We start from the raw sequence: 27,973 nt of genomic DNA on the forward strand, positions 1-27,973 counted from the left end.
CAAAGCTGATGCTTGCCTGCGCTTGAGTGGCGATTTGAGCAGCGCAGCCTGAAAGCCGCACCATGTAGTCAAGTGCCGACGGCGACTGACCGACTCCTGACTGCCGACGTCCAGCTCTGTGGCTGGCACGGGGTTTGCGCGGTCAGTGGGCAGACGGTCAGACAGCCAGCGACATGGAGTACCAAGTGTTGCATATAAATGAGGCGTGCCAAAAGTTGACAATGATATTAACCTTGAGTGGGCTTTTCAGCTGGTTTTTTACGTGAAGGTCATGTAGTCAGGCGGCTAGCCATTGATTCACTGCGATGTGCTTGAAGATAATTGCTATGGGCATTAGCTGACTAAAAGCTGATGCGTTTGTCATTCATGCGTGTTAATCAGCTTGTGACAGTAATCGATATACATGGCCCTTAATCGATTCATTTTCGTGCAGTCCTCTGACTTGTTTGCTGTTAAGCAATTATCCATAAAGTTTAGTTACCTTCTAGCACTAACTATACAATGCAATTGTCCCTTGTTGCAAAGTATATACATATATTATATGCGATCTAGTCTCTCAGTTTTAAGCCTATCGTATTAAAACTTTGCATAGGTCCGTTTTTCCGTTGCAGGCAGTACATACATATGTCGTAATCGGCCTGAGCCATATGCCATATGAACGATCGGTCGAAAAGTAGGTTCTTCTAAGAAAAACTTTTTTGTTTAGCAAGATATTTTAAACAAACTCGTCAAGTACTAGTTTCATTATGCTCTTTGAACATGGTCTAAATCGGAAGTATCTCTAGCTTGAGAATATGTTTGTTGCTTTAAAGTATCGCAAGCCTAAACTAAATCAAAGGTATTTGTATTAATTGGTGTCTAAAAACTGTATACGCAATTTATTTAAAAAAACTTCGCATTAACTTGACAAAACGTAAACTTTTATTGCGCCGCATAGCAGTAAAAGGGGGAACAAAAATAAATGTTTGCCAGGGATCAACCCAGTATTAGCAGTAACGAAACTGTATTAATTATGCGATAATTACATTTTGCATTTGTAAGTTTTTTTTTGTTGCTGGCATTTTAGGCCAAATGAGTCTATGACAGACTTTGCTGGAGCTGTGAAGTTGCGCAAAACTTCCAGTTACTCTTTTGCCTTGCGTCCAAAGTTTTCGCCATCCTCCAATGTCTCCGGTAACGGAGTACCGCGTGTCTCTGGTAAAAATATGCTGCAAATCACGGCCGCTAACGAGAAGAGGCCGAATATGAGTGGTGTTATCCATGACTTAAACTGGGCCAGATCACAGATGAGCGGTGCTAGCAGACCACCAAAACGGCCAATCATTGAGCACAGGCCCATACCATTCGAGCGCACCACTGTCGGGAATATCTCACCGCCCCATAGATACACATTGGGAAATGATATCGACGCACCAAATAGTCCCAGTGTGGCGCAGGCCACCTGAATCCGCATATCGAATCTAGTCAGAAACACCAAAGCTAACAGTCCAATGGCACTAAGCCCATTGGACAGCATCATTGTGATCTTGCGACCCAAATACTTGGTCAAGACCACGCAGAGCAGGCTGCCGGGTATGCCCAACCCAGCGGCGATGAGATTGTTAAGGAATATATTGCCGCCCAGCTTGGATATATACTGAGCGGTGCCATAGTAGACCATGCAAATCACCAACCAAATTACGAGCATGCAAAAGGTCTTCGCACGCAATAAGGGCGTTCGAAAAAGATCGATCACGGTACCCTTTTTTGTAGGTGTCCTGGCAGCCAGCACTTTGTAGCCGGCCTCTATTTCCCCTCGGATGGTTTCGGTGGGAGCATTGTTTCTTTTAGCTATCTTTTCCAATATCATTATGGAATCATCCACGCGTCCTGTCGTAAACAGCCAACGTGGCGACTCGGGCACCAGGCATATGTAAATCACGAACACGACTGAAAATATTGTCACGGCGAACTGAAACCAGCGCCAGGTCCGTATAAAGTAGGCGAATACCGACAGGGAGGCGTGGCCAATGTTGAACGGTATTTGATACAGAATTGCAACCAGTTCGCGTTTCTTCGGTCCAATGATTTCCATGATGAGCACAAAGCTGTCGAGCGAGAGAGAGAGAGGGGGGAGAGAGAGAGAGAGAGAGAGAGAGAGAGAGAGAGAGAGAGAGAGAAGCAAGCAAATTCAAATCTAATCGAAAATTTCGGTATTTCAAAAGTTTAAATAATGGTAAATCTGCTTACTTACAACACTCATTTTGCCAGGCATCGTGAGGCACAGTACTGAAATTTCCAATCCTTTTTGTTATAGTCTTTATATATATCTACATATATTCGACTGACTAACTGATTGGCACATCTGCATTTTTTATACCCTGAACTCATTAAAAATGGTTAAACAGGGTATATTGTATTTGTGCAAATGTATGTACCAGGCAGAAGGAAGCATCTCCGACCCCATAAAGTATATATATTCTTGATCAGCATCAATAGCCGAGTCGATCTAGCCATGTCTGTCTGTCTGTCTGTCCGTCTGTCCGTCTGTCCGTCCGTCCGTCCGTATGTATCAACGCAAGGATATCAGAACCTATAAGAGCTAGAGACTTGAAATTTTGGCTGTAGGTCCTCGTAGTGCCCGCGCAGATCGATTCCAATATCGATAACTTGCCCCGTTTCTAAGTAATCGATAAACAAGCGCAAATTCCAAGAATTTCTGTGTGCATGTACACACACACATTCATGCACGTCTGCTTTGAATTCTATCAACAGTATTGCAATTGCGATTGAATTGTTATCTGTGCTGCTATTTTAATTGGGTTTCTTCTCAGTGCGTCCCAATTATTGGTGTGGCTCTTGAGTAGAGTGGTGCGGTTAGTTGCGAGTTCGAACGCTGCCAAGGGAACAATTTTTTTTTTCTTTTCATTTTTATTTATTATTACTAAATCAAACGAGCGCGTAGCGCGATCTGCATTTGGTGTTGGAAAAAGAGGGTTCAGGGTATCCCCTTGTCGGGAGCTCCCGACTAGAACCTCTTACTTGTTTTTGCTGGTGTGGCTGTTGCGTAGAGGCGGCAGCAAGTAATGCGGTCAGTTGCGAGTTCAAACCCTGCCAAGGGTTTTTTTTTTTTTATTTATCTTTTTTACTTCTAAAGCAAACGACCGCGTAGAGCGAGCTGCATTTGGTATATAAGAATAAGAGGGTTCAGGGTATCCTCTAGGCGGGAGCTCCCGACTAGAACCTCTTACTGTTTTTCTATTCGAATGTGCGGAGAAATCCATCCGTAGTGGAAAATTAGCAGAATACGGCTGAATAAAATTAAATATGATTAGCTTGAAAATAATATTCAATGATTTTTGAACTATTACGAAGTGTTTCACACATTTCTCAAAATCCAACCCTCTTGGATGCACAAAGTGGGCCATGTGTCAATGACAAAGTTTGTTACTCGGGTTCAAGCTTCGTAACAAGCGACTAAAATGGCCGGAAAACATTGATTTCAACTTTTTGTGAACGTTAAACTCATTTTCAAAATACAGTGTAAAGACTAACTAAGATTCGGAACTTTAGATATTGTGGGTGGATATAAATTTTGCACGGCTAGTAAACGGGTGGTAATTATTGTCTTAAGATGTAAGCAAAGTACTTCAACTGGACAACGCCAGGAGATACCATCTATAAATATTTAATATCATATTTTTTTTATATATATTTTATTTGATGGCAAAAAAAACCAAGTCCACACAACACAGCTTGAAAAAATAAAATGGTCAGATTGCTTTTAGAATAATAAATCATCTTCCTGATAGTGTATTAAATCTCCGGTAAACAGTAATGAATTTTCTGTCTAGCTCTATGCCATTAATTATGGGCTATTATGAATGTTCGGTGAAATCGTGAATTTGTTTGAATTGATTAACAATAAAATTAGTGAGTTTGGTTAGGGCATTACCTGGTTGTCATGGTGCCGCCAGTGGCAAAAGCCGTCAGAAATCTGAAGAGACAGTAGAACCAAAAATACGGGGATAGACAGACGATCAAGCCAGCGCCTAGCTGCATGAAGCAGCAGCCTAAAAATGCAGGACGACGACCACAACTGCAAATATATATTCGTAATTAATGATATAAATATATAAAGGTATATTGTATATAGCTTACCGATCTGCGATCATGCCAAAGACAATACTGCCAAACATAATGCCAGCCATAACAATGGATTGTGACATACTGGATAAACTGGAATTTTTACAGGTAAGATTCCATTCGGTAACGATGGTGGTCTTAAATACGCTGGTGTCGAACTCGGTTTTTTCGCAAGCGTCGCTGCACGCATCTGTCACGTTTGGTGTTGCGCAACTGACAGGCGTGGGGGCCGCCAAAAAGATGTGTGCCAGTGTGTGCCAGCCGGTGCCAAATTTACTTAAAAATATCAGCATGCAAAACCAGAACTGATAACGCTTAAAGTCACCGATCTGGGAGATAATTGGATCGGCCGTCTTCTTTACCGGAACCGGCTCCTTCTTTTTCGGTTGATCGTCCATTATAATTAGTTGTTGTATGTATCTAAAGTAAAAAAGAAAAATCATAAATAGAAAAAAAACATGGTAAGAATTAGAATGTTGATTGTCCCTATTATGTGTGTGTACTGAAGGTACAAACTAATTAAAGCAGTTTAATGACAGTGCAAAGTGCAGTTTCCAGTGCAAGCTTGATTTTCTCAATTAATTGGATATATATATGTGGACTATATATATTACGGACTGGCGCTCGCACAACTCGCGACCGGCAACTGACAGACTGGCGCGAAAATGCGGCTGGGCCCAAAAGATCGTCAGATCGATTTCATATGCCAACATCGAACCGGTTTTTGGGGCCTCAACGGCCTCAGCTGGTTAACAGCCGGTTAACGTGACAAACTTGGCCAGGCATTAGCACCTGAGCAGTAGCAGCGGCAGCGGCAGCGACACAACGTTTGGAATTGCATCCAGGCTAAATTGGCATTTAGTATTGCAACAGAAATAAGGCCAAAAGGCAACAAACTCCACTTTTACCTCTAGTCACAGACTTTCAGCTACATGATTCGGAACTCTGTAGTTGTAGTTAAATAAAGTTGGCCACTTCATTAATTGAAGGTGCGCCTTGGCCAGAGCTATTTGCCACAGATAGCAGCCAGATGCAGCCATTGTCTGCAGTCAGATAAACTTTGCTGCCACTGCCACAAGATGGCTTAATTATCGAATAAGCCAGGCCACAATCGAGTGAAAGTTCGGCCCAAGTGAGTACTAGTGAGCCAGGCCTCGAGATTTGTCGCTAGCGACAAGCAACAATCAACACTCGCTACTTGCAACCAGTCAGCATATTCCCACGACTGTGGCAACCTGTCCAGAGAGCAACAACAGTGGCGCAAAATGTCACAACAATTGAAAATAAATTATATGCAAATTGGATAGCCAATCAATGTAACATACACAGACGCCAACATACACTCAGGGCAAACACAATGCTAGCCACATGATAAATCCGCCAATTGTCGCATAAATGTGTCACATTGGCACCCACTAAGATGCCCAAACTGGGCATTAAAATATAACTTCAGATTGTTGCCTTTCGATACGGTTACTTAAGAGCTGTCAACACGACTATAGATTAGCAAAAGCAATCAACTTTGTGAATGATCTCTATATATAAAACTGTTTGTCCTGACTGACTGACTGTCTGACTGACTGACTGACTGACTGACTGACTGACTGACTGACTGATTGGTGATCAACGCACAGCCCAAACGGTAAGAGCTAGGAAGCTGAAATTTTCACTGTAGCTACCTTATGTGATGTAGGTGCACGTTAAGACGGGGTTTCGGGAAATTTCACTCGCAAGTGTGGAAAAATCGCGAAAAACGTTTGTATGTAACTTTTTTGTTTACCATCCGATCGGCCCCAAACTTATTTTCAAAGATCTTTGTTCAAATTCATTTGAGGGGTGTTTCGCACTTTTCGGAAAACCCATTCCTCCTTGGTGGAAATGGAGGTCAAAGATTTGGTGGGTGACGTTTCGCGCTCAAATTCATTTCCAGAGATCTATAAAAAAATTATTTGAGACGTGTTTCACACTTTTCGCAGAATTCAAACTTCTTCGGGAGGAATGCGATTTAAAGATTTTTTGGGAGAAGTTTTAAGTTGTGTCCGATTTGCTTCAAACTTATTTTCAAAGCTCTACATAAGAACTTAATAAATACGTATTTTAGCAATTTGGGAAATTCCACTCGCAACATTGGTAAATTGGCGGAAAACGTTTCTATGAAAATTGTTTGTTTACCGTCCGATAAGTTTCAAAATCATTTTCAAAGCTTTTTGAGAACGTTGATTTTTAACATACGTTCCACGGGCAAGGCCGGGTTATACCCGCTAGTATGGTATATGAGTTTTAACAATTTGACAAGCTACTCACTTGATTTTTTTTTTTATTAATTTTAACTTTTATTAAGGTGTGTATGTTTAATAGACAGAGATGCGGGTCAATCAAGTATGGAATACTAGTAAATACCGGGTCAGGTCAAGATTAACAAACACAAACAAGTTGACAATTGCTGTTGGAGTCGAACCAGCAACTTCTTTCATTGATCCGACGCTGAGTTACCTAAATCAGACATTCCGTTTACAAAGTGCGTGCTTTTTATAGCTGCTTGTTTTAAAAAAAAAATAATCACATTGACCTTTTTTTGCTTATCTTGTGGTTCAAAGTTTTCAAAACTTCGTCTTAAAGTCCACTTTCGCCACAAGTGGTAGCTTAAGTAAATATATTTGCTACTTTGCTTTTACTATTATAATTACTGTTATTATTATTGGTACTATTACTTTTACTATTGTTATTATACATAGAGATATATGTTAGACTGCAAATCTGTTGTTCACTCATTTTATGTACTTTTACTCAAACCTTGAATCAAACGAACTGAATGCTGGAAACCGTGTTCACAATCGAGTGGCAGCTAAGCCTATATATACAAAACTTATATAAGATTTTAGTTGTTATAAATATAATGCACTTTTTCTTATTAGGCTTTGTAAGATTTTATGCACATGTTACGAATTAGCGTTGATCACCAGCCTATTTGTTGTTTATTTGCACGTTGCACATTGCACATTGCATTTGTCTTGGTATGCCCAATGCTAGGCTTATCAATGTCGCGAATTATAAGTATATGCCACTCACGCCCACCTTTTTCTTTTATAATTTAAACCACGAATTCCTTATATATCCTTTCCATCAATAGCTTTCAGCAGCTGCTGCCAGACTGCGTTTAACCCGTACGACAATGAGTTGAGCTGAATTAGTTCTGCATTTTCACAGCGGGCGAGTCTGGACTGAGATAAGAGCTTTGACAGCATCATCTCCGGCCTGATAAGGCGCATATAAAGGTTTTATTGTTTTATTATTAACTCGCTCTCCACACAGAGTCAATACGCAACCATCTTATCTCTACGATTTTTTTTACTAGACTATTTTGAATATTTTTACAGCTTCTGTTGACAGCGCGAGCTACTAATGAAATCTGACAATATTGAATGGAACATAATGAAAACGAAACATAACAACGAGCTCAAAAAAAGATTCTTTCACAGATTTGTTTGTGAAATCAATTGGTTTGTTTAGGAATATTATTTAAAAACTGATTGAATGGCTGTTTAGTAAGTATATTACTGCATAAACAATCTTAAACAAGTAAGAGGTTCTAGTCGGGAGCTCCCGACTAGGGGATACCCTGAACCTTCTTATTCCAACAGCAAATGCAGCTCGAGCTAAGCGCTCGTTTGCTTTAGTAGTAATAAAGATAAATTAATAAAAAAAAAAGTTACCTTGGCAGGGTTAACCGATCTTGATACAATTTTCAGCAGTAGATCTTATTGTATTATAAAATATTCGTGTATTATCAAAGTCAATTGCATTTTAATTGTGGCTGATATTGGTGGGCGGCATTAATTGGTGTTTTTACTTCTTTTATAGCTATGAGGTTGTAGCGGTGAGGTGGTGGTAGCTATAAAATAAAAGATATATGATATATATACTATACTAGAAGCTAAAGTCAAGTTTGGGGACTCTAGCTCTTAATATTTACCAAAGTGCTCAAAAAAACTTGGAAACGGGGCAAGTTATCGAATATGGGAAACAAACTCGATTTGCGCGGGCACTAGGAGGACCTACAGCTAAAATTTCGATTCTAGCTCTTATAGGTTCTGAGATCCTTGCGTTCATACATACGGACGGACGGACAGACAGACAGACAGACGGACATGGCTAGATCGACTCGACTGTTGATGCCGATCAAAAATATATATACTTTATGGGGTCGGAGATGCTTCCTTCTGCCTGTTACATACATTTGCACAAATACATTATACCCTTTTTAACCATTTTCAATGGGTTCAGGGTATAAAAAGTTAAGTGAGCTTTTGTAAAATAATGAATGTGTTTTAATGTAACAGAAATACCCAATAATATAAACAGTATATTTAAGGTGTAAAATACAAAGTATACAGTGTATTCGGATCTAAATATCTATTATTGTATCAGAAATAGCCAATATAATATAAATAGTATACACAAAACATTTTAGGTCTAGAAACTGAATAATATAGTGTAAGCAGATCTTAATACCTATACCGTATATTCAAGTTAAGAGAAGGGATAAGAATATGAGGTAAGGATATGATAGTCCCAGCAGTCTTGACAACCAGAGTATTGAGAGTATTATTTGAGATACAGGATATATGCATATAACTACGCAGCAGGATATTGGTATACGGATACAATTGATAAATATATACGAATATTTTGGCTTACTTCTTGAAACTTTTAGAAAGCTATCAACTCTTGCCTCTTCTAGTGCTTTCGCAATAAGTCCTTGACTCGATTTGAAAATGTTAGCTTAAACTTGTAATTAACAGTGATTTGAGCTGTGGCTAAAAGTCGCAAGTTGAAGAGGCAATCGAAATGATATGTGTAACTACTGCATATACCCCCACCCCCCTTCCCCCCCAACCCTCCACCTCACCCACTGCTTGTTATATATTTTGTTCCTGTCATTTTGGGCCAAATGGAGCTGGGTCTATGACAAACTTTGGCTGGAACTGTTTACTTACTCGGCTTGTGCTAAAGTCTGGATTTTCAGCACTGCGCAAAACTTCCAGTTACCCTTTTGCCTTGCGTCCAAAGTTTTCGCCATCCTCCAATGTCTCCGGTAACGGAGTACCGCGTGTCTCTGGTAAAAATATGCTGCAAATCACGGCCGCTACCGAGAAGAGGCCGAATATGAGTGGTGTTATCCATAGCTTAATCTGGGCCAGATCACAGATGAGCGGTGCTAGCAGACTACCAAAACGGCCAACCATTGAGCACAGGCCCATACCATTCGAGCGCACCACTGTCGGGAATATCTCACCGCCCCATAGATACACATTGGGAAATGATATCGACGCACCAAATAGTCCCACTATGGCGCAGGCCACCTGAATCCGCATATCGAAACTAGTCAGAAACACCAAAGCTAACAGTCCAATGGCACTAAGCCCATTGGACAGCATCATTGTGATCCTGCGACCCAAATACTTGGTCAAGACCACGCAGAGCAGGGTGCCGGGGATGCCCAGCCCAGCGGCGATGAGATTGTTAAGGAATATATTGCCGCCCAGCTTGGATATATACTGGGCGGTGCCATAGTAGACCATGCAAATCACCAACCAAATAACGAGCATGCAAAAGGTCTTCACACGCAATAAGGGCGTTCGAAAAAGATCGATCACGGTACCCTTTTTTGTAGGTGTCCTGGCAGCCAGCGCTTTGTAGCCGGCCTCTATTTCCCCTCGGATGGTTTCGGTGGGAGCATTGTTTCTTTTAGCTATCCTTTCCAATATCTTAATGGAAGCATCCACGTGTCCTGTCGTAAACAGCCAACGTGGCGACTCGGGCACCAGGCATATGTAAATCACGAACACGACTGAAAATATTGTCACGGAGAACTGAAACCAGCGCCAGGTCCGTATAAAGTAGGCGAATACCGCCAGGGAGGCGTGGCCAATGTTGAACGGTATTTGATACAGAATTGCAACTAGTTCGCGTTTCTTCGGTCCAATGATTTCCATGATGAGCACAAAGCTGTCGAGCGAGTGAAAGAGGGAGAGAAGCAAGCAAAACGAATATTAAATTCAAAGCTTATCGAAAATTTCGGTATTTCAAAATTTTAAATAAAGGTAGATTTCCTTACTTTCTAACCGAACCTAAATAAATATCAACACTCATTTTTTTGCAGGCTTCGTGAAGCACATTACTGAAATTTCCAATCCTTTCTGATATAGATCATGGGTCAATGAAAAAGTTTGTTACTCGGGTTCAAGCTTCGTAACAAGCGACTTAAATGGGCGGAAAACATTGATTTCAACTTTTTGTGAACCTAAAACTCATTTTAAAATACAGTGTAAAGACTAACTAAGATTCGGAACTTTAGATATTGTGGGTGGATATAAATTTTGCACGGCTAGTAAACGGGTCGTAATTATTGTCTTAAGATGTAAGCAAAGTACTTGAACAGGACAACGCCAGGAGATACCATCTATAAATAAAAACGAGAAACAAGTGTTATCTTCGGCACGCCGAAGATTTAATACCCTTGCAGACCCAACCTTTTCAAAATGCTCATAGTGCTTTGCCCGTATCTAAGAAGCACAGGGAAAATAGTTAATGCCGAGTATGGTTAAGACATTAAAATTTTCCATACAAAAACTTAATTTTCGGCCGATCTTTCCAATGGCAGCTATATGATATAGTTGTCCGATCTTAATAGGATTTTGCATATATATGGGGAGCTTGGTAAAACTAATAAGTACCGAGTTTGGTCAAGATATCTTGAAAAACATAAAAATTTTCCATACAAAAACTTAATTTTCGACCGATCGTTCCTATGGCAGCTATATGATATAGTTGTCCGATCTTAATAGGATTTTGCATATATATGGGGAGCGTAGTAAAACTAATAAATACCGAGTTTAGTCAAGATAACTTTATAAACAAAAATGTTTTTCATACAAGAACCTACTTTTCGACCGATCGTTCCTGTGGCAGCTATATGATATAGTGGTCCGATCCAGCTGGTTTTTGACATATGAACTGCGTGCAACGGAATTCTGCAAAGTTTCATAAAGATAGCTTTAAAACTGAGAGACTAGTTCGCATAGAAACAGACAGACGTACAGACGGACATGGCTATATCAACTCGGCTGTTGATACTGATCAAGAATATATATACTTTATGGGGTCGGAGATGTCTCCTTCTATGCGTTACACATTTCACGACAAAATTAGAGTAAATTCTATTCTGATTAAGAGTAAAATTAGTGAGTGATGTTAGGGCTGTACCTGGTTGTCATGGTGCCGCCTGTGGCAAAAGCCGTCAGAAATCTGAAGAGACAGTAGAACCAAAAATACGGGGATAGACAGACGATCAAGCCAGCGCCTAGCTGCATGAAGCAGCAGCCTAAAAATGCAGGACGACGACCACAACTGCAAATATATATTCGTAATTAATGATATAAATATATAAAGGTATATTGTATATAGCTTACCGATCTGCGATCATGCCAAAGAAAATACTGCCAAACATAATGCCAGCCATAACAATGGATTGTGACATACTGGATAAACTGGAATTTTTACAGGTAAGATTCCATTCGGTAACGATGGTGGTCTCAAATACGCTGGTGTCGAACTCGGTCTTTTTGCATTCGTCGCTGCACGGATCTGTCACGTTTGGTGTTCCGCAACTGACAGGCGTGGGGGCCGCCAAAAAGATGTGTGCCAGTGTGTGCCAGCCGGTGCCAAATTTACACAAAAATATCAGCATGCAAAACCAGAACTGATAACGCTTAAAGTCACCGATCTGGGAGATAATTGGATCGGCCGTCTTCTCCACCGGAACCGGCTCCTTCTTCTTCTTTTTCGGTTGATCGTCCATTATAATTAGTTCGTGTACCTACGTTTGCTAACTTTAGAAACACAAAAACGAAAACAGAAAAAAAAACATTGAATCGCTTAAAATTTAAATGTTGATTGTCCCTATTATGTGTGTGTACTGAGAGTACAGACTAAATTATAGTAGCTTGTTGACAGTTTTTTCCAGTGTAAACTTGATTTTCTCAATGAATTGGATATATATATGTGGGTATCTCTATATATAAAACTGTTTGTCCTGACTGACTGACTGATTGGTGATCAACGCACAGCCCAAACGGTAAGAGCTAGGAAGCTGAAATTTTCACTGTAGATACCTTATGTATGTAGGTGCACGTTAAGACGGGGTTTCGGGAAATTCCACCCGCAAGTGTGGAAAAATCGCGAAACACGTTTGTATGTAACTTTTTTGTTTACCATCCGATCGGCCTCAAACTTATTTTCAAAGATCTTTGTTCAAATTCATTTGAGGGGTGTTTCACACTTTTAGGAAAATCCATTCCTCCTTGGTGGAAATTTAGGTCAAAGATTTGGTGGGTGACGTTTCGCGCTCAAATTCATTTCCAGAGATCTATAAGAAAAATCATTTGAGACGTTTTTCACACTTTTCGCAGAATTCAAACTTCTTCGGGGGGAATGCGATTTAAAGATTTTTTGGGCGAAGCTTTAAGTTGTCTCCGGTTTGCTTCAAACTTATTTTTAAAGCTCTTTATAATAACTTAATAGATACGTATTTCAGCGATTTGGGAAATTCCACCCGCAACAGTGGTAAATTGGCGGAAACGGTTGTATGAAAGTTTTTTGTTTACCATCCGATCGGTCCCAAACTAATTTTCAAAGATCTTTGTTCAAATTCATTTGAGGGGTCTTCCACACTTTTCGAAAAATCCGTTCCTCCTTGGTGGAAATGGAGGTCAAAGATTTGGTGGGTGACATTTCGCGCTCAAATTCGTTTCCAAAGATCTATAAGAAAAATCATTTGAGACGTGTTTCACACTTTTCGCAGAATCCAAATTTTTTCGGGTGGAATGCGAACAAGGATTTTTTTTGCGAAGTTTTAAATTGTGTCCGATTTGTTTCAAACTTATTTTCAAAGATCTACATAAGAATGTAATGAATACGTGTTTCAGCGATTTGGGAAATTCCACTCGCAACAGTGGTAAATTGGCGGAAAACGTTTGTAAGAAAGTTATTTGTTTACCGTCCAGTATCAGTTTAAAATTTTTTTGAGAACATTGATTGACATACGTGCCACGGGCAAGGCCGGGTTATACCCGCTAGTGTATATATATATATATATATATATATATATATATATATAAGCAGAAATTGCTTCTGAACAGATTCATATTCTGCTTTTTGCCTTACGAGGTTTAAATTGGGACCCTAATCTTCGGTTGCTATAGATTCTCCTTCTCTGCAAGGGCATCTTCAATTCTCTGTTCCGGCTAGACCAACCAGAAATTATCGCCCCTTATTCCTATCGACGTGCACAACTGACTTAGCTATGCACAATCCTTTTAGCGTGGTATGTAAAAATTACAATAGTTTGCATCACGTTTTCTCTACCGAACTTTCTCTACCCCTAATAAAATCGTTGCTTTCAGGATACCTTCGGGAAGTCACTGACCATTCCCAGCTATGAGCAGGGGCATAGCTTGCCGGATAGCCTGTAAATTTTCCCCCACCGGGTCGGCGATTCCCCATTACTTTCCCAATTCTATCACTTTATTCTATCTACTTAACAAGCTATATATCTAGCATACAGTTCTTTACTTTATTAACTATCTTCTTACTTTCTTTTCTCCTGTTATGGTATTTTCCTAAATAATATAGCAAATTAAGATTATTTTTAATTTTACTTAAGAACACTTTTTTCCTACCTACACCCTTTTTCTTAGATGTAGGCTCTAATAGCGTCATTGACAAAATTAGCTGTGAAAAGGGGCACAGCTGGCCGGACTGGTAAATAAAACACCTGAATCGGTTGATGATGCTATTAGAAAATGGTGTATTCTAACAAGGCTTTTAGCATTTAATTTTCATAAAGTATGTATAATATATTGAATAATTAGGAAGACACTCATTTTGTCAACCAATAATAAAATAAAATAAAAAAAAATAATGTATTAGAAATACCCAATAATATAAACAGTATATTTAAGGTGTTAAATACAAAGTATACATTGTAAGCGGATCTAAATATCTATAATTGTATCAGAAATAGCCAATATAATATAAATAGTATACACAATACATTTTAGGTCTAGAAAATGAATTATATAGTGTAAGCAGATCTTAATACCTATACCGTATATTCAATTTAAGAGAAGGGATAAGAATATGAGGTAAGGATATGACACTCCCAGCAGTCTTGACAACCAGAGTATAGAGAGTATTATTTGAGATACAGGATATATGTATATAACTACGCAGCAGGATATTGGTATACGGATACAATTGATAAATGTATACGAATATTTTGGCTTAATTCTTGAAACTTTTAGAAAGCTATCAACTCTTGGCACTTCTAGTGCTTCCGCAATAAGTCCTTGACTCGATTTGAAAATGTTAGCTTAAACAACTCGTAATTAACAGAGATTTGAGCTGTGGCTATAAGTCGCAAGTTGAAGAGGCAATCGAAATGATATGTGTAACTACTGCATATTTCCCACCTCTCGTACTGCTTGCCCCTCCAGCAGCGTCGACGTCATGCTAAGTGTGACCACAAAGCTAAAGCAATTAAAAGGCATAAAGAACATTTACATTGTCGGTCGCTTTGGCCAAGTGGCAGATTTAAGCGGCTTTTGAATGTCAGAAGCGGCGGTAAATGTTTATGCCAAATATTTTGGCAAATATTTTTGCCGCTCGTTTTCATTTTCTGGGGTATTTATGGTCCTAGAAACGCTCCAATTAGCACACAAAAGGATTACGGGCGAAATACCGAAAAATTGTACAGGGCTTATGACGAAATGCGAGCAGTGTTTGAGCCAAGGCCAACACTGTGCAGCCTGGTTGTGGTTACTAGGCCATAATTGCAACACAGAACCGTTAACACTGCCAAAGGGGCGGCAGGGATGCTACGCTTCTAAATCCACTCGTAGCCGAATCAAGCGTTCGCAACAAGCAGCCAGACAGATGGAAAAAAGTGCAACAAGCGTTTAATTTCAGCTCACATGAAATACAATCAAAATATTTTATAGTTTTGCCCATAAAGAAATTCATAAAGCGAATGTCGGCGTCGTTTTACCAATTCATACGAAAATTGCTAACTCAGCGCGCTCATATATCATTTTTATGCCCGGCCACGCCCCTTTCAACTCATAGCAAATTGACAAATGCAGCAACGCGCGGCAATGTCTGAAATGTCTTTGCCACTATTTAAGGTCTTTTATGAGTTGCCAACTGCGAGCTGCAAGTTGGAAGCTCAGTCCCGCGGCCATCAGAGCGGTGTGGCGCGGAGAGGAGACTTGCCTGTTGGTTGGCGTCAGAGGGGGCAGCTGTGAGCTGGCAGCGCAAATGAAAAAGCGCACCAGAAACTATGAACAACGCTCAGCGAAATAAAACTGCTTGTAATATGTAGTAAAAACCCCAAGTAGAGATAATTTTAATATGACTCAAAACGACTAGGTGATGCTCTGTCTGTGAATATTAATTGCAAAATTCAAAAGATAAATAGAATTTTATTGAAAAGTGCAGATTCACAAAGGGAATTACGACCTTATAAACTAATAAAACTTAAGTTTTTCTGTCGAGAGCGAATCAACATATTGATAAGAATAAATCCAAGCTTAAGCTCTTATCAAATAATCTTGAAGAGAACTAAAATTAAAACTTAATTATTTCAACAATTGATTCAAGTGTTTACAAATTAATCTCAATATATTTAATAGTTTTAAAGCATTCAACTAAATTAAACTGTTTTGAAAATCTTAGAGATTTGTTTATTTCTACTTACCTTGTTCCAAATACCGAAACGTTGAATAACACTTGTCTGCTGCTTGACCTCTACTGAAGAAAATCAATAGCTTGTCCCATTATAAGTATAAATAGTGTGCAAAACTACCCTTAAAATGTTCTCTATATATATTTTCCGACTACCTGAATTCCTATCAAGCATCTGCCTGCCGATCCAAATGGTCACCAGTGCTGAGCTACCTGTGCCGTGGATCATGTGTGTGAACTGTCTCGAAGGTGTGACAATTTACAGGACTAAGATTCGAGATGTACTGCAAGTGAAATCTTCTATTGAGAAAATCATGTAAAATTAAAAATGGAAAGTTAAGATCTATATTCAAAGCCAACTCTTACATCCTCAGGTCGAGGTATATCCACTGACTTTTATAGGGTATTTGCAGCATCATTTTAAGTGGAAAAAAAAATCAGCTAAAAACAAAGCGCCGCATCAACGCTTTGGCTGCCTTGGCTTGAGCTTGGGCTCTGGGCACTGGGCTTTGGCTCTATTCCTCTCTAAATCCTCTTTGATTAAGTGCTCAGTCTTTACTGTGGAGATTTTTTAATCGTTACCTCGTACCACCACGTTCCACAGGACGCTTCTAGCTGCTGGCTGGCTGGCTGACTGGCTGGCTGCTTGCAGGCAAGTGTAGGACGTGCATGTGACCATGCCCCATAGATTAATCGCTAATCTGTCCCTAGAGGGTGTACGGACATTTTTAAAAACTGCACACAAAAAGCAACAAAAATACGCTGCCTCATCCCCCTCAAAGCCAGCTAAGAGAACCCAGCACCGATACTACACGAAGACTGAGAACCATTTGGAGTTCTGTTTCTCGTTAAGTTCTTGTATGCTTCTGTTTTTTTTTTGTGCGGTACAGGGAAGTCGGGTTTCTGTTCTGTAGCTCTTTAAGTTCGCATTCGCACCTCTTTTTGTGTCTCATTTTTTTTCTGCTGCACTTTTTTGGTTTTATAAATAAATTAATAAATTTAAGGCCCAGCAATAATTGTTATGCATGCTCAGCTTTAGTCGGCAGATTAATGTTTTAATTTTCGCTAGTCAGTTGTCTAGTTTAGTATTCCCTTCGGTAAATGCTCTACCTCACCCATTAATTTATGCGCCATATTTGAGTAATTTGTTTGGCCAGAGGCGCAAAAATGCATTAAATTGGAATGCAACAGGGCCGAATCAGGTCCATTGGAGCTGCTTTTGGCTCATCTCTGAAAATTGTTAATTTTAAAACATAATAAAATGCAGCAATATGTTTTAGTGTTCGTTGGGCCTTTCAATTTGCCCTCCAACGGCCACAAACGAACGCGCTCTAATGTGTGTCACATAAATCAGAGCGGGAAGTGGAGTGTGGTGGGTTGGGTTGAGAGGCCTGCTAACTAGAGGGGGTGTCACTGAGTCTACTGTGTCTACTTACTGCAACAAAGAGACCTTGGTACAGATTTAAGCTTTCAAATAGCAAGTTGAAGACTCAGATTTACAAGTTCCTTTGTCAGAAAAGCTGGAGCTAAACTTTTCAAAGAGTATTTAAAATCTTTGACATAAGTCTCGTTTAAGACCAATATTTTTTTTGTTTTGTTTTTTAACGCGAATCCCGATACAATGTACTGCATCCCACCTGCCGCCCAACCGACCAAGGGGCGCAATCGTGTAACGTACGACACGAGTTGCAAAGTAAAAAAAAAAACGAATACAAACTACGAGTATATGCATAAATACAATTACAAAAAATAAAAATAAGACTATCATCTACTAGCTAAGTAGTTTAGAACAGAAGACTTTATACGAGGAAGAGAAGACAGAATAGTCTGTAATGCTTGTTATAGTCATCACAGAGAACCCTAAACGGTTCATGCAAGGCATAATTCGTTGAGCAAACTTGAAGCGATAAGGGTGTAAAATTACGTGTTAGTCTAGTAGGTATAGAGAAGTTTAATTGGCTAGTCAAAACAGAAGAGTCAATTTCCCCAGTCAATTGTATTTTCAGTTTTAATCATATACACAAATAATTTAGTATTTGACATTGGGCTATGAACCTTACTAAAACTACAAACGATCTTCCTTAGCAACTCTGCACCCGTATGTTTATCAAAGCCTAGGTATTTTTACAGTGTAGATAAATAAAGCTTTTAATATTTAGTTCATTATTATACATATTTAAATTATATCTGATCAACCTTTAAGGCAAAAGGTTCGAATTAAAGAATGCATTTTAAGGCAGACTTGTCATAGTCGGAATCACTTCCTTATAAATATCCAGATGATGATATATTAATTTTGAATATAATTGATAGAATCTGTAATTTAAAAATGTGATGAACGAGTCATGTAGCTCAGCTTATCAAGAGCATCAAACACACACAAAAATGAAAAAACCACAATTACATATTTAAGAGCTTGAGTTAAGAACATTCCAAAAAATTTGAAATAAATATATTGTGAGTTGGCATCTCTATGGCCGGTAGGCCTTGTATTGATATGTTTTAGAAAGGAAAACTAAAGAAACTTAAGGGAAACATTTTGTACAAGTTAAACAAGAACTCAATTTAGAGCTTCATTATTAATCACTAAATTCTGTATTCAAAGATTTTAATGCAAGTACCTAACAGATTGTAAATAAAATACTCGCAAACATTGTGTCTATCATAGCATTCCATGTATAATAACGACTTGAATCTTGCACACATGAAACGAGCTCAGTTGATGGCCTGTTGAGTAAATTGTTAGTGACTGGGCGCTGTCATGGGTCTGGCTAATGCAGCTTGTAAGTTGCTCACTTAAGTCATTTGTTTGCAACTCATTTCCAGCCGAGTGCCATAAGCATCATCATTATGATCAAGTGCTGCTGCTGCTGCTGCTGCAGCTACTCAGATTTGTCGCTTTAGTCGGGCGCTGCTTAACTAAGCCGGCTCAAACAGCAGGCCGAATGGTCTGAGCCCTTTTTCCATGACCAGCCCGTGGCTGGGTTTCGGCTTGCCTTTGAACTCCTTTCGAGCGGCTGTTGACGGGCTCCATAATTGCTTGTTAAGCAATTTGACACGACTAAATAAATGACTGACTGACTGAGAAACTGACTGAGAGACTGGCTCACTGACTGACTGACTGACTGACGCTGGACTTTGGTGCATTTCCTGCGCGACGCGTATTTCATGCATTTAGCTTAATAATCGAGTCGAGTATTTTACGCCTTGTTGAAGGCTCTGGTAATCTGCCAGGCCTACGACTCGAAGGCCTAATCAATTTGTTGGAGCTAGCCCATTGGCTCAGCGGGGCTTAGTGTAAGGAGGGGCGCACTCTGATTTATGCGTGGCGGGCACGCAAATCGAGGCGCTTAATTTCCGCTGCCGACAGTCGCCAACCGCCGCCTGTCAGTCAAAGCAGCTGTCATAATATCATGCAACAAGCCCCCTGACCATCCCATTCTGTGTAAGGGGGTGAGAGCAAGGCCTTGCAATCTTTGCGTGTGCTTTAGACCAGAAGGTAAATAAATGCCGACACGGCTCTCGCACTCGCACTCGCACTCGCTCTACGCTGGTTTATGCATAATTAACTTGACTTCAAAACTTGCACCGTTACAATTTAGTAAAAGTTTTAATTTATGCCTCGAACGGAGTCCTGTAATGAGTCCAGCGTCCTGGCATCCGTTAGTTAGCCGTTCAGTTTGCTCTACGTAAGCAAACATATTTTAATTTGAGGTTATGTTTACATGCTCTGTGTGTGTGCCACGCTTCAGCTCGCACAGCATCAGCAACAACAATAATAACAACTGTAGCTGAAGCAGCAGCAGCAACAGCAGCAGAGCCACAAGTCCAACCTTCACCTGGTCGCATAATTTTCAAAAGCAACAAATTACACTCTGCTACAAATAACAAATATTTTGGATTGATGCAGATGATGTTTAAAATTTATACTGGGACTGAGCTTGATATATTAAAGTATATAACAGCTTTGTTCAAAATACCAGTTTTTTTTAGGGAATTCTATATTTTATTATATTTATTTTTTAATACTCGAAATGGATATATCTATGTAATCGGTAATTTTTTAAAATGTCTAAGCATTACATTACAAAGTATATAATGCTCTTCTTAATCAATACATTTTGTAATCTACTCGTAAATAAAATTAAAGTCTTTTTTAGGGGGTGTTTAAAGTGATCGATTATTGGTTATCGACAAATTTAAAAATATATAGCTGATGCTACTCGAAAATAAAGTGAAGCTAAATAAAATGCAATTATAATTTGCTGTAATCGGTTATCAATAAACTTATAGAATATATAACTTAAGCGGTACGAAAAAATATATTTAAACCATATATTGCTTTGTGTCTTTTTATTTATCGAAATTCGTAAGCAAATTTAAGCTCTATTTTGATGTGTTTTATAAAGATCGATTATTGATAAGCGGAAAAGGTAAAAATGTTCAATACGTACCGTAAAGTATGAATTCCCAGATGCCTAGTGTTATGGAAATTGTTCAGTTCAGTTGGGGTATCCCGCATATGTAGGCGCTCTATATGTGTATATTATCGGTTGTGCGATATCAGACACAAACATAAATGCAAACAATAATATTTGCTTAAAATTGGCTACGCCCCGGACATTGTGTTAACAGTGATGAAGAGGAGAAGAGGAGACAAGGGCGGTCGTTAGGTAAGCCAAAAGAAATAAGAGGCAACATGTGTTTCACATGGCAATGGCGATTGGCGATGGGCGATTGGCGACTGTTGATGGCGATGAGGCACAGCAACTGGGCGACATGTTTGCTGTTCAATCAGTCGTTCAGTTTATGGCAGCCCTGGGACAGGCCCATCCGCTGGTAACAAACCATAGCAGCCTTCTGTGTGCAACTTTACAGTCTTGTTTACTTGTCAGTTGTTGTTGTTTTTGTTGTTGTTGCAGCTATGTTCAAGTCCGCATTGCGTATACGACGCGTTGCCACTGTGGATACACATTTTGCAACTGACATTTTTGCGCCGCTTTTGCTGCTGCTGCATTTTATGCAAATGAAGCCAAATATTGTTATAGGAGCAACATTCTGTTCGGCTGCTATGCCCCCCTTTCCTGGTCTCTGCCTCCGGTTTCTGTTACCGTACCATGTTTACCTGCCAGGCCACACAAGAGCTAAGTCAGCCAGTTGTAGTGGATGTAGGTTTTGTTGCATTCGTATTTATTTTATGTTTTCTATATGTCACACACTGTGTATGAACATGCCACACGCAGCCAAATCTAAATTTGTTAGCTGTGTGACGCTCAATGTTTTTTTGCCGAAGTAATTTTAGTTGTAGAATGTTTTAGTAACTGCGCTTAGCTTAATAATTAAAAGAGGATATTACTTCCATTTTGGAGATCTGAAAGCTGTTTACAAACTCTACATGATTTGCTTGTCGAGCGGGCTGCATGCATTAAAACTGTGAGAATCGCGTAGAGAGGTGCCGTGCTGCGAAAGAGCCAACACGCAAATGGAAGCCAATAAAGATTTAAGCTTTCACCCGTGAACCAAGCTTTTTAATTAATGCATTTGCAAGTGCACTTTAGGCCCACACGCAACATATTCGCCCATAAGGCGAACATTTCCATCAGCCCTCGCCGTCCCCCTCCCCCTTACTACTGCATTAATGGTAAGAGTTGGGTGTTTCTTTTTTTTTTTTAAATGCGCATCATAAATGCATTCATTTGTGACACTTGATGTAATTTGTTAGTGCGGTAATTACATAAAAGTGCAACGGCCAAACAATCACACACTTAAAAGCTTTTTGGCGGTGGGCGTGGCCCTTGGCCGTGTAGACGTCGTTCTGTGTGGCCCAGTGCAGGCGCGTGTACGAAATCGCATTAAAATTAATGTAATTTACAACAATGAACATTAACTTAAATTAGCGATGAAATGCAGCGCACACAGACAGATGCACACAGTATTCGAAAGTGGCTTGTCTGTTAGGGGTGAGGGCTGTTGGCTGCGGGCTGCGGGCTGTGGGCTACGGGGTAACTGGGTCTAAAGGAATGGCATTCGGTGCGTATGCACACAGCTATTTGGTGTCGTCCTGTTGTCCAGTTGCGTCCACTGGCGGCATGTGTGGCATGCAGTCACGTGCAGCCAAACGACGCGAAATTCGCCAACGCATTTGTCCAGCGTGAACCCCCGGCGACCCTCCCCCTGCTACACACTGTTCTGTCTGGTCAGAAGCTTTTGTTTTCAAACGGGCGCCAAGGAAACAAATCATTTGCACACAGATCCCCCCTTCCCTTGGTAGCAAACCAAGTAAGCCCCCGCACAACAAATTAACGGCCATAAAGCGTTTTTGCCAGTGGGTGACGGGCAACGCCGGGTGTTGGTAGAAGAGGAGAATCCAAATTTACGAGCGGTGTCTGCGTCGCCCCAAAAATTATAGCGCACATAAATTGTTAAACGCGAAATCCTTTGATTTTAATTACGTCGAGAATTTTTATTGCCCAGCCCGTGCGGATGCGGAAGTGCGGATGCAAAGGACTTGGGCGCAGCTTTGCGCTGCTTCCGGCATGCGTTTTGCTTGAATTTTCTTTATTTTCCCAGTTTTGCTTTTTTCGTTTGTTTTCTTTTTTTTTAGACAGGCAAATTAATTTTAATTGTGGTTTGGCTGCCGTAATTAATTGCAATTGAAGCGTACAACAAAAGAAAAGTAGCAAAGCGTGAGAGACGGGCCAGTGGGAGAGAGAGAGAGAGAGAGAGAGAGAGAGAGAGAGAGAGAGAGAGAGAGAGAGAGAGAGTGAGAGAGAGAGAGAGAAAGAGTGAGGAGGGGTACAAATAGCATAAGCCAGCTACTTGCGCCCATCACAACAAATCAAATGAAACGCATATTTCTGCTTCAATTAATCAAATTAATTGAAATTTAATGAACCTAATTGTTAAGAACCTAAACGCAGCGAACCTCAAAACAAGCATTATTGTTGTTGCTTTTTATTTTATTTATTTATTTTTTTGCTACTTCAGGTAGCTACAAAAATAACAACAACAAAAGGCGAAAATATGCAAAACGGAAGCTACACAAAATGGCCGCAAATCAAAGGCAGCGCCGCTCGGCATTTCCTTTTTGGCTGTGCTTAAAAGTTAATAAAGTCGATATACAAAATGGCCACGCGCCTGTCAACGATTCCCACAGGAACTGCAGGAATTTTCGAGCGCCCAACACCCAACTCCCCCTGTCCGCTGGCACCTTAAGCTGCCTAGGCGTTTATTTGGCCAAGTCTTGCAGTATTTTTTCAATTTCTTGTGATTTTTAGTATGGGCCAAACAAATGACAGACTCAACATTTTAACAACGTATTATGGCTAAGCAGGATAATAACACTTGGGCTTCCTCCCTCTGCGTATGTGTGTGCGTGTGTGTCTGTGTGTGCGCGCGCGACTGCAAACAAAGCTAAAATAAAGATACTTCCGGGCCGTGACCAGTGACAAGCACTTTAGTTGCGGCCAGCGAACAATGCGAATCACTTGGGTCCTACGCGCTAGTGTTGAGCACTCGGCCGTTTAACAGCTAATCATTGGCTGTAAAATATGAAAGGAACAATTTTGGTGGCCATACAATTGTATTTGTATGCGATTTGCCTATATACACTTTCGTTTTGTCATAGAGATAACTTTTGCTTAGCTAAGATAAACAAAAAGTGTACATTTTGTGGAAGAACCAAGTTCTTTGGGTGTAACTGAAAACCTACCTTAAAACCTGAAGATTTATATACCAAGCAGCCTGTGGACCATTTGCCACATTGCCGAGCTGAGCTTACATGGACATAAAACTATTTTAAAATAAGCCCAAACCGAACTTAGAATACTTAGGCCTGCAACTTGCCATAATTAAAAATATTATAAGATAAGCAATTATCATGAAATAATTTAGTTGAGTTCTTGTGTGGATACTGCGGATTTCATTTCCATTTATTAAAAAGAAATTGACTAATTGACAAATATATTAAAATTGATTAATAAGTAAAATGATTTCTATTTGAAAAACGCGGCAAAATGATTTTTAGCTTGTTTTTGGCAGAACTTTGAACAAGTTTTCGACTTTACCCAACTGCCCAAACCCCGAATTAAATCTGAGTTGACGTCCGTTTGTTTGTGTTTTTTATGAGCTGGCAGGACAGCGAGGAAGTCTAGGGATGTGTAGCTGTAGGAGCCTGAAGAGTGATGCTGGTCAACACTACACAAATTGTTGCGCTGACCGTATCCGTGTCCTTTGTTGTGCGTCATTTTCTTGTGTGTTGTTTGCTGCTGTTTGTTGTGTTTGTTGTTGTTGTTGCTGCTGCTGACTCGTTCATTGTGTTTGCGCCATAAATCGCTTCCGTTTATGTTTTAGAGCCACACAATGGGCCAAAGTGCGAGCTGAACAAGAAGCAGAGCACGAAGAAGCTGTAGGAGATAAAGAAGAAGAAGATGCAGCAGTCGGCAGGCAGGCAGCATCAATGGCGGCAGTCAACAAAATGGCGACGTTGACGTCGGCAGCGCTGCTGATCACAAGCGTAAACAATAAAGTTTAAAACAACTAAGCCCAGATACAAAATGTTCTACTGGGGGGAGCAGCGATGGAATTTCATTTCGTATTGTCTGTCTGTGTGCGTGTGTGTGTGTATGTGTGTGTGGGTGTGTGTCTGCTGGAGCTGGTGTGTGTACTTTCTAGCCACGGCTCGCTGCACGCTCTTGACCATGTGACCAGCAAGCCGTGTCAGTCATTTTGAGCGCCGTTACGCTTTTGCGACCTCCCCACACCCCACACCCTAAAAACAAGTATTAGTTGAGGGAGCTGAGGATGTGGATGGAAGAAATCTCATCTTTGCGTTTGCACTTAGCCCCTAGCCAGTGTGCGCGTTGTCCTCCTGTTGTAGCATGTCAGGACATTGCGCCGCCTTTTCGCCTTGTGCTGGAAATAAAATAAGTTAGTCCCTGGCAGCAAGGCAACGTCCTGTCCCAGGACACAACGCACATCTCATGTTGACTTTTCCTATTTTAAGTCCGTTTATTTCTTTTACACTTGCCTACCCCCGACACCACACCACACCGCACCGCACCGCGCCTCTGTCCGCCTTCACTTCCGGGTTGGGTTCACAGTTCGCATTCGCATTTGCAGCAGTTGTTGTAAAATGAAAAGTTTTCCACTCGCCTGCCAAGTGGCAAGCACCGCTCTGCTCCTAACAACAATGCCAATAACAAGAAGAAGGAAAGTAGAAGAAGAAGCGGCAGCAGCAAAAGCAGCAACAGCAGTCAGCAAATGCAGTTCCCAAGCTAAAGTTTTAATGATCCAAGACGCTAGATTTTAGAATCCGAATTACTTTGTTCAAAATGTTAGAAAAAAGTGTACTTGGAAAGGCAAAACCAATTCCATAAATTTTAAAGATATCACATATTTAATGAGAACTTGCTAGACTATAGATTTGGAGCTTTAACTTTGGCCGTGTTCACTTTTCTTTTCCTCTGCGGCAACAATTAAATTACTGTCTTATTGCTGTCTCTAAAATAGCAATATATATAGTTGTACAACTAGAAATAATCTTATTTATAATACTTCTTCCGTTTTGGCCCCTTTTATACATGTACATATGTTCTGATTGTCATATTTTGAGTAGAACCTAAACTATTTCTGCTATAAACAATTCTATTTGAATAAACACATTTATTTTTCGGTCTTGTTTCATTTTTTCCAACAGCTCCAGTTCATTTCTATTCTCACTTTATTGCTATTGCTAGTTGCAATAGGGATTCGAACAAAATAAACTTTCGGATTTCTTCTCTCCAGTAAACCTTTCCCCTTATTCAATTTTTCATCCTCTTGTATTCCTTAATTAGTGTTTTGTATGTCAGCTAAACTTTAATATAAACCCAATACACACACGTACAAAAGACATTTTGGCTTCGTCCCGATCCCAGCTGCCTCTTCATTATTTAACACCCCCGTTCGAATGCATTGCTATGGCCCTGCCACACCTCCTGTCACTTGGCTGCCTAGCCCCGACCCCCTAACACCTGCCCCTGCCACCCATTTCGCATGCCTTTTGACACACACCTGTGCGCATTCTCAGGCCGACCCCTTGGCTTAATGTTGTAACAGACAACCGCAGCACAACAATGGGTCGTGGCGCAAAACACCTTTACACACACTCGCACACACACATGCCCACACGCACAGTCGACTCACATGAACAACTTCCACACCATTTACAGTTCATTGAATTTTCCTGATAAATACGCATAATTTGTATACATTTATACGAAATATGTATATGTACTACACCTCGACCCGGACCCGGCGCGAGCCCAAAGTAGGGTGCGTGATTTGCCGCATTCTGCTTGAATGAGTTGGCAGCTGACAGGACGAGAGGAGAGTAAGCAGCACGGACGAGTCTTTAGGTCCGTTCCAACTGACACTGAGACGTCGTAGGTGCTCGGGTTGTGCCCATAATTACTTTTAAATAAGCAAAATGTCTGCCTGATGTTAGGCTGTGGCGGAGCTCAGTCTCTGTCTCACGGTTGCCAGCATCAGAAAACATCAAAAAGTTTTGTACATTAAATCAAGCATTCTGCGTATTTGTTGCTGTTGTTGTTGTCGTTGTCGATGTTGTTAACAGGCAGCTGCCTTTTTCGCCTGCTCTGCTGATTTTCCGTTAATTTCCGCAACGCGGCAATCATTGACTTTTCAACGCGGCCAACGCCGGCGCACGAGCAGGGACTGAATTTGTAGCCGAGAGGCTGCTCTGGGCTCACAGGGGCCGCCTGGCCTCGCCTCGCATCGACATCAGCGACGACGTCAAACACACTGGAGAGCCATTAGCGTGCGCATAGGGTTTGTGTTAGGGGGTTTTTAGTACTTGCTCCCCCCTCGCAAATACCCGCCCCAACGGCCCGCCACACATGCTAATACACACATTTGGAGCTGCCTGCTTATTCCCTGGCTCCCATTCCTATTTCCATTTCCATTGTGCCCCTGTGGAAGTCGTTGATTTTTCGCATTTCAGCCTTTTTCACGCTTCTTCCACCCCCGCTTTTACGTTTTCACTTCTGCTTTGTTTCCGCTCGCATCCGGCGAATGCGGCGTCTCTTTTAAATGCGCGTGAATGAGTAATTTTTGTTTACACTTTTGTAAATAAAGATTTATGTCGCATTGGGCGCATGGGGCGCATGGGCGCCACCGTGCGGCTACGTGGCACGCGCCACGTGCCACCAGCCCACCTGATAATAAACCGTGTGCAGTTTATTCACGCAAATTGATTAGTTCGATTATGTCGAATGCTACCTAATACGCAGCTCAAATCCCCATCAACAATGTTAAGGTTAAACAGCATTAAATGTGAAAGTCCCGGAGGGTGAGAATTTGAGTGTACTCGAGTTTTGATATCCTTTAGAGAATTGTATGACGAATGTTAAAATTTACATGGAAGTATGCATATGAATAATTTTCAAAAACTGATTATTTATTTTATAGATACCAAAGCTAACACGATAAGGAAAACATAGAGATCTACTATAGAAATATATAAATAAAGGGTAAGTAGAAAGATTTTATATATTGAGTATAATTATTATTATAATTATTAAGCTATGGTTAAAATCGAAGAACAGCTGCTAGAAGGACTCTTATCTTATGCATAAGTTGCCTTTAAACGTAATCCTCTTAAGACTGCTAAGTCTGAGCTTACTTGCTTCTGATTATATCAAAGGGCTGAAAATAACTTTCCAATTGCCCACTTCACACTTTTTTAAGCGCTTCGCCCTATCTGACCATAGTCCTTAGCGGGTGTGGCCTGCTTCAATCTGATATCGCACTGGGGACTTGCACTTAACTGGAATTGCCCTTTGAAAATAAACATATAAGAGTCAATATTGTGTGCATATTCATATTTGTACGCTAATGAATGTCAATATTTATTTGGAGGGGTCGGGGCACACACAAACTTTCGGCTATCTGCGAATCAGACGTTTAGGGCTAACAGTCCAGTTCGTAAACCAATTCGGGCAATTAACTTTGGCTGTTCAAAGTTCATTGATTTGTTTTCCAGTTC

The 27,973-nt window shown here is 40.5% G+C and overlaps 2 protein-coding genes and 1 long non-coding RNA gene across 7 annotated transcripts in view; 1 reads left to right on the plus strand and 2 right to left on the minus strand.

The window, feature by feature from the left end:
• LOC135427166 (uncharacterized) overlaps positions 1 to 27,973 on the plus strand; it is a 198,976-nt gene that overhangs the window by 137,072 nt on the left and 33,931 nt on the right. For 4 of the 5 annotated variants that reach the window (XR_010435998.1, XR_010435999.1, XR_010436001.1 and 1 more), the window contains one exon: positions 27,397 to 27,458. The exons of the other annotated variant lie outside the window; for it this stretch is intronic. This is a non-coding gene — a long non-coding RNA (uncharacterized LOC135427166). The remainder of the gene's footprint in view (positions 1 to 27,396; positions 27,459 to 27,973) is intronic. 5 annotated transcript variants of the gene reach the window in all.
• LOC135427162 (organic cation transporter protein-like) lies at positions 899 to 9,257 on the minus strand. The gene is made up of 4 exons (XM_064680613.1): positions 9,123 to 9,257; positions 4,141 to 4,545; positions 3,935 to 4,078; positions 899 to 2,087 (listed from the first exon to the last, which is right to left on the minus strand). The coding sequence occupies exons 1-4, from the start codon at positions 9,203 to 9,205 to the stop codon at positions 1,124 to 1,126; spliced, it is 1,596 nt and encodes a 531-aa protein (XP_064536683.1). The 5' UTR covers positions 9,206 to 9,257; the 3' UTR covers positions 899 to 1,123.
• LOC135427163 (organic cation transporter protein-like) lies at positions 9,171 to 12,089 on the minus strand. Its single transcript, XM_064680614.1, has 3 exons — positions 11,598 to 12,089; positions 11,392 to 11,535; positions 9,171 to 10,134 (listed from the first exon to the last, which is right to left on the minus strand). The coding sequence occupies exons 1-3, from the start codon at positions 11,984 to 11,986 to the stop codon at positions 9,171 to 9,173; spliced, it is 1,497 nt and encodes a 498-aa protein (XP_064536684.1). The 5' UTR covers positions 11,987 to 12,089.

This window comes from Drosophila montana, unplaced genomic scaffold, assembly GCF_035044405.1.
Source record: "Drosophila montana isolate Dmon_TW-CO22-7 unplaced genomic scaffold, ASM3504440v1 contig_2127_1, whole genome shotgun sequence".
Lineage (NCBI taxonomy): Eukaryota > Metazoa > Arthropoda > Insecta > Diptera > Drosophilidae > Drosophila > Drosophila montana.